Source organism: Chanos chanos, chromosome 10 (assembly GCF_902362185.1).
Source record: "Chanos chanos chromosome 10, fChaCha1.1, whole genome shotgun sequence".
Lineage (NCBI taxonomy): Eukaryota > Metazoa > Chordata > Actinopteri > Gonorynchiformes > Chanidae > Chanos > Chanos chanos.
Genome location: NC_044504.1, coordinates 6,608,341 through 6,615,840, shown reverse-complemented (window position 1 = coordinate 6,615,840; position 7,500 = coordinate 6,608,341). Strand labels below are relative to the sequence as shown.

Here is a 7,500-nt window from a genome sequence, read left to right as displayed (position 1 = left end):
GTCTTCATGTGTCGCTCATGGTAACTTAAAACTAATGAAAGTTCAAACGCGTCAACACAAACACACACACACACACACACACAAAGCTGCAGCTATGTATTTGAGTGAAGCAGTGTTACCTGGGGGTCAGCAGGTGTGGGGTTCTGTTCTCCCAGTAGAGTGTTCTCTGGAGCTGGGCTTGTGATGGTCACATTCCGGTCTGAGCGGCTGCTTCCATCCCGACTCCGTGGTTTATGTCTGTCCCGACTCCTGTCGCTGCACGAGAGAGAAACACACAACGACGGAGGTGAGGGGAACGCTGTCGCCATGGCAATGACAGGACGGCGAAGAGGTGATTCAACGGCGACGAGAAGGGTTCGCCCTCTTCCTCCTCCTCCTCATCCTCCTCTCTACGACAGGAGATCGCACATGTACAGACTCACTTCCTCTTTCCCTAACTCTCTCTCTCTCTCTCTCTCTCTCTCTCTCTCTTTCCTCACTCTCACATTTCCCTTTCTGTAGCAGCTGGCTCAAACTGGGTTAGAAGCAATCAGCTGTGACGACCCTAATCCAAGCATAGGGCTTTTGCCTCTGTCGCTCCATCCTTTTTTTTTTCTCTATCCCCTGGTTGTTTTCTTTCTTTCTTTTTTTTTTTTTTTTCATTTCCCCCACAGCTAACATCTGGCAAGGTTTAGTATGGCATATAACAAACAAAAGATGATAGATAAACACAAACAAACACAATTTAAAAAAAAAAAAACACACACATACAAACACAAACGCGTGCACGCACGCACACGCACACGCACACGCACACGCACACATACATACACAGACAACCACGCAGAGCTAAAGCGGCAGACTGAGAATTTGTCTCTGTTGGCGTTTCATGCTGTAATTCTCCAGATCAGTGGGCAGGCCAGTGTAATGACAGTGGGTATGAGAATCCCATCACGGGAGACTCACACTCCGATCCTTCTCTGGCCAAACCTCAATACAAAACAAGATCAGCTGGACATGACCAGCCTAATCCCATTACTACACGCTCTGAAACAGACCTAAGCCAGACATCTCTGCAGTGGTGGGACCACAGGACTGTGACTGGACTCACTGATACAGCTGGATTAACATATCTTAAATTTGAACACATTTTAACATATTTTAAATATGTCAAACGAGAACAGCGAAGACTTTGTGGGTCAGTTTCCTATGCGCAGTTAAAAGGGGGATAACTCCCAGTGTGGCTGCAGACCTTTAGACCCGCCTCACCTCAGAGCCAGAGCAGGACAGCAATCTGAGGACTTCTCTCCACTATGAAACAAAGTTGTTCACAGAGAATACATAGATGGAGAGAAAATGTGTGTGTGTGTGTGTGTGTGTGTGTGTGTGTGTGTGTGTGCGTATGTATAAGAGAGATATCCAGAAGGGGTGTGTGTGTGTGTGAGTGTGTGTGTGTGAGTGTGCGCGCGCGCACCTGTGTGTATGTGTAAGAGACATATTCAGAAGGTGTGTATTTCTGTGTGTGTGTATTAGAGAGAGAGAGAAAAAGAGAGAAGAACTGTCTATTTTAAAATCAATAAGCGAGAGTGTTTCAAACTTACTTTTAACAATAGCAGTGACTCTGATGTTTCTGATACATATAAACAGGACATTCCACTGTTTTTAGAACATAAAGCCAAGCACTGTAATCTCTGACACGGAGAACAGAAACAGTGATGGGAATGGGGAGATTATTCAGGGTTGAATGGAAAGTTCTGGAACATGTCCAGGACAGAGCTCTGAACAGAAATTTGTTCACCTGAATTTGACAAGCTTAACAGTCCATTTAATCCAGAGGGTCACAATCACACAGGCATCTCTGGACTGAGCAGAAAGTGTTACCTCAGCCAGCAAAGAAAAAAAAAAGAAAAACGATGTCAGTTTTCCATTTTGCACCCAGTATAGTCACAAAAGGGTGACAACGTGCTAATGCATGCATGCGATCTTATAGTAGTGTATGTATGATGGCATCCTATTTCTGATATCATTGTCAGGGAACATACAATACTAAAATAAAAAAAACAGTCAGAGATAAATGCTGGGCAGAGAGAAATGGTGCAACATTTCATTCACATGTTTAGAAAACAAAACACACACGTGCACAAATTTCAATAAAGACACGCAAGAGAGAAGCAGGGAGGCAGAAAGAAAAAAGTGAGGGAAAGAAAGAGAGAAAGAGAGAGAGAGAGAGAGAGAGAGAGAGAGAGAGAGAGAGAGAGAGAGAGAGAGACAGGAAACATAAAAAGATAACAGTTTGATGTAGGGGAGTCAGTGAGCAGGTCATTAGCCTATGGAATTTTATTAAGCTGCTTACTGAAATTTTCTCTGCGCAACACTGAATAAATAAATATATAAATAAATAATTTTACAAACTACATATTTACTGCTGCATATTATAATCTACACCTCATAATTGCAAGTTTCACTAATATTTGTATGACCACTCTTCTAAAATTATGACAAATAACATAAAGTGTAAAAATTCCATTTAAGATTCAAGATTCGAGAGTTTTGTTGCCATATACACAGCAGTTACACTGTACAATGAAATTCTAATCCTCTGTTACCAAAAAAAAAAAAAAGAGAGAGAGAAAGATTCATATAATAAATTCATTATGAAAAAGCTGAGGTAGGACCTATAATAACATAGTAAACTTAGTAATTAAGGCATGTTACAAGTATTCTGACATTTTTCCCCCGTTTGGACTGTTAAAATGTTGAGGTGTTACCATAGCCACACCATTCCGTGGCCACATTCTGGAATTTGTGTGGGTTGTTCAATGGAAGTTGGGAAAGGAAACCAGAGAACAATGGAGTCTAATAAAGGACTTCCTGGCGACAGTGGGTGGAGTCAGTCCTGACCAATCGCAGCTCAGCATGCCAAAGAGTGTCAATACAAGGTGAACATAGGGACCAGCTAAAAGGGCAAAGACATAGTTTGTAGTCGTCACAGCGTCTGAACCTAACCTGGGTCCTTGATAAGACAAGGGGGAGAAGGAGTGAGAGAGAGGACATAAAACTTAAACAAACACAAACAAAGACACACGAGTCTTAAAGAGTTATGGGAATATAGGCCTGGGAAACTAGGGAGAACCTGAAGGCTGTTGACACAGTTAGAATGTTCTGGTGAGGTCTTTGGAAAGTGGGCCAACATGAACAGACTCAGCCACATGTGCACTTATGGGACTGAAAGATACACTTTATCAAGTGAAATAATAAACAGGTTGTTTGTGTGCGCGAGTGTGTGTGTGTGTGTGTGTGCATGTGCATGCGTGTCTGTGTGTGTCTGTGTGTGTGTGTGTGTCTGTGTCTGTGTGTGTGTGTCTAGAATTCAGCTGATAAAAAAGTGTTTCTTACGTCCCTTAGAGGCCAACAGTTCTACAAAATTCACAGCATCAAAGTCAGTCTTGGAACAGTTTGAACTAGTTTCACTCAACCGTCATAAACTCAATATGTGGGCTAAATGAATCAAATGCAACCTAAAATTCATTTGCTCCAAAAGGAAGCAAAACATGTCAACCAATCACACCACTCAATCATTATAAAGTGAGAGTTTCGCCTCATTTGGAGGTGCTCAGGACTTCATTTTAAACCTCCAGCCGCACTTTAACCAATGAAGAATGAATCAATTTGTCTGATCAGTGATCAGTGCAAGTACTGCTACAAAAAATTACATTCAAAAAGATGTCCCTTTCAGCATTTGCTAGAGCTATGCCACACACCAATGTGTCTGTTTGAGAGTGTATATGTGTGTGTGTGCGTGTGAGGTGATGTCTTACCTGTGTCTGTTGGATCCCCGTGATCGGCTAGAGTGGTGGGAATATCCAGAATGGGTGGACTCTGTGTCCATGGCGACGCTGTTCTTGCCCTATGATTGGGGACAAGCTATTTTGACTGTAGAAAGAGCTAGAGGGTGGTCTTATTTAGTAAGAGTAGAGATTGCTCAGGGGACTGCCAGATGAAGCCACACTCCGGGTGTCTGTTATTCTGACTGTCAAACATCAATCTGGAGAGAGAGAGGGAGAAGTAGAGAGAGAGAGAGACAGAGCAAGAGCGAGAGAGAGAGAGAGAGAGACAGAGAGAGAGAGAGAAAGAGAAAGAGAGAAAGAGAGGATTATTCTCTTGTCTGTGAACTTCTTGTGAAAAGCCAAATTAAAACCCTCAGATTTTCCACTACCACATTCACATTGCATTAACACACTCTAAAGTATCTCTCTCACACACACACACACACACACACAAACACATATGAGCACGCATAATAACTTACCTAGAGCTGAGTACATGGTGAATAATTAAACTCAGTAGGTTAATTAGAAGAATATAATATTTTATATTCAACAATGCAACACACACACACACACACACACACACACCTGTAAGAGGATTTCAATGCTCAGGAATGAGATTAAACCTGAAGGAAAACTCATACTCCAGAAGTTAATTCCAAATGCAAGTTAAATCTGCTTCCTCTGAACAAACTGCCAGAACACTACAGCACTGTGATACCTACTCCACATACAGAACACTACAGCACTGTGATATATCTACTCCATATACAGAACACTACAGCACTGTGATACCTACTCCACATACAGAATACTACAGCACTGTGATATAGCTACTCCACATAACGAACACTACAGCACTGTGATATATCTACTCCACATAACGAACACTGCAGCACTGTGATATATCTACTCCACATACAGAACACTACAGCACTGTGATATATCTACTCCACATACAGAACACTACAGCACTGTGATATATCTACTCCACATACAGAACACTACTGCACTGCGATATGTCTACTCCATATGCAGAACACAACAGCACTGTGATATATCTACTCCACATACAGAACACTACAGCACTGTGATATATCTACTCCACATACAGAACAGTACAGCACTGTGATAGACCTACTCCACATACAGAACACTACAGCACTGTGATATAGCTACTCCACATACAGAACACTACAGCACTGTGATATATCTACTCCACATACAGAACACTACTGCACTGCGATATATCTACTCCATATGCAGAACACAACAGCACTGTGATATTCCTGCTCCATATACTAATGCTATACTGTGCTATTACTTCACTGCAAAACCACGCGACATGAATGTTTGGGCCACCCTTGTGCTCTATTCCAAATACACTTATTCATTTTACTGCATTTAAAAGAGGACCAGAGAATGAGAGAGAGAGAGAGAGAGAGAGAGAGAGAGAGAGAGAAAGAGAGAGAGAGAACAAATCAATGTCAGTCTAAAGTGAGCCTGTTACAGTAAAACTTTATCTAAGCCACATATCTGACTCTCCTGAGATCATTCACAGAGGTAAAAAGGACAATTCAAAACTAAATCCAGTTTCAGCTCATACAATTAGATCAAAATTATGGCTTGTGTAACTACAACAGTGATAAAAGCAGTGCAGTGAAATAAAACAGTTTGTCTACTCACAATAAAGCAGAGACTATATATTAAAATGATCTGTGAAAGTACAGTGACACTTGCTGAAACATCTCTCTAAATGATTTTTGTTTTGCAAAAGGATCAAATGTTATAAACAGACAGTCATTCAGACAGTCGTATGTACCATGGCTCTTCTCTCTAAAAAGATATAAATAGAGACAGGGAGGGATTCTAGAGGGAATCCAGAAAGGTCAAAAAAACCTCAGTGTCTTACAAAGTATGCAGCCTGACAAAGGAAAGCACAAAGACTTGAACGGAGCCGTGAACGAATTTTACCCTGTTCCTCTAAGTAGTTCCTGGCATCCTATAGGATCACCAAGAGAGATCTGTGTAAGTTTTATTCATTTAACCATTTACTGTTGAATGAGTATTAGCAGGTGATAAAATGTGTGAGAGTTAAAATGTTGCTATGGAGACACAGCGAAATGATTTTTAGTTGAGACAGGCAAGCTCTGAGAATGAACGGCATTGCAGAAATTCCAGCTGAGCACATAAATACCTGGAAACAGTCATGGCAATGCCAAACAACTACTGAACCAAAGAAATAAACATCTACACACACACACACAAACACACACACACACACACACACTGTTGTAGCCATTATGTGAATTAAATTTTGGCATGTAAATATATCTGAATGTTAATATTATTTATTCCTTTGAATATGCATCTGTGCATACAGTTAAGCCCAAAATTACGCATACTCATGCCAAATATTGAATTTTTATTAGTGGCGGCTCACAAGACTGGGAAAGGCTATAAAGCCATATCCAAGTGTTTTCAAGTGCCGGTGGCCACAGTGCAAAGCATAATCAAAAAGTACGAGGAGTTCCACACTGTGAAAAATTAAAAAAACGCAGGGGTAGGAAGCCAAAAATGACCCCCCTGCTGGAAAGAATGGCAGTGCGAGAGGCCAAGAAGAATCCAAGGATCACCACCAAGGCCATCCTGATCAATCTGAGCAATTCTGGTACTAACATCTCAAGGCAGACACACCAGCAGACACTGCACAAGGCTGGTCTCCATGGACGCCGACCAAGGAGGACTCCACTTCTCCAAGACAGGCACACAGAGGCTCGCCTAGCCTTTGCAAAAGCTCAACTGGACAAAGAAGAAAGCTTTTGGTCATCTGACCACAGAATTGATGACCAAAAGCTTTCTTCTTTTCTGTCTTGGAGAAGTGGAGTCCTCCTTGGTCGGCATCCATGGAGACCAGCCTTCCAGCGTGGGGGTCACTTTTGGCTTCCTACCCCCACCCTTTGACATTTTTCACAGTGTGGAACTCCTTGTACTTGTAGATTATGCTTTGCGCTGTGGCCACTGGTACTTGAAAACACTTGGAAAAGGGTTTTAAAGCCTTTCCCTATCTTGTGAGCAGCCATGTGCAACCGGAGGTCCTCACTAAGCTCTTTGGTTTTAGCCATGACTTGCAATTGACTAGTAACTGACTAGAGAACAACTGCATGAGCTATTCTCAGTTTACAGGTGATTAGAATGCTCTAGAACATGGTAGAAATTACCAGGACAATTTAGAGTGGTATGGGAGCTTGCATTTTCTCGAAGATTTGCGACAATTTCAAGGTGTATAAAGAAATTTGGACATGGCATTTTTAGTGAAAACGTAAAAAAAAACAAAAACATAGAAATAGTTACATCTCTGACACAATGTCTTACAGTCTTTTGTCACTTGTTTATGTCATTTCCTGCAAGATGAAACCTACTGGTCAAATAAAAATTCACTATAAATCCAAATTTGGCATAGGTATGAGTAATTTTGGGCTTTACTGTATGTGCTGAAGTAGTAAAATGACATTCTAGATGATAGTTTATACTTATGTTTACCCAGCAGATTTGAATTCGAACGTTATTTGGTAAATAGCGGATTGAGTGACGGTGGTTGCATACAATTTTTTGATCACTTTTGATTCACTTCATGTTACAAGTTTCAGTTAATCTTCATGTTCCTTTATGTATTATTGGAATTATCAAGCCT

The 7,500-nt window shown here is 41.2% G+C and overlaps 1 protein-coding gene across 1 annotated transcript in view; it reads right to left on the bottom strand.

The window, feature by feature from the left end:
• vangl1 (VANGL planar cell polarity protein 1) overlaps positions 1 to 3,868 on the bottom strand; it is an 18,916-nt gene extending 15,048 nt beyond the window's left edge. The window contains exons 1-2 of the mRNA XM_030787092.1: positions 3,798 to 3,868; positions 120 to 255 (exon numbers count right to left, since the gene is read on the bottom strand). Of these exons, the coding sequence (XP_030642952.1) occupies positions 120 to 255; positions 3,798 to 3,868 (207 nt within the window). The remainder of the gene's footprint in view (positions 1 to 119; positions 256 to 3,797) is intronic.
• Between the last annotated feature and the right edge of the window lie 3,632 nt (positions 3,869 to 7,500).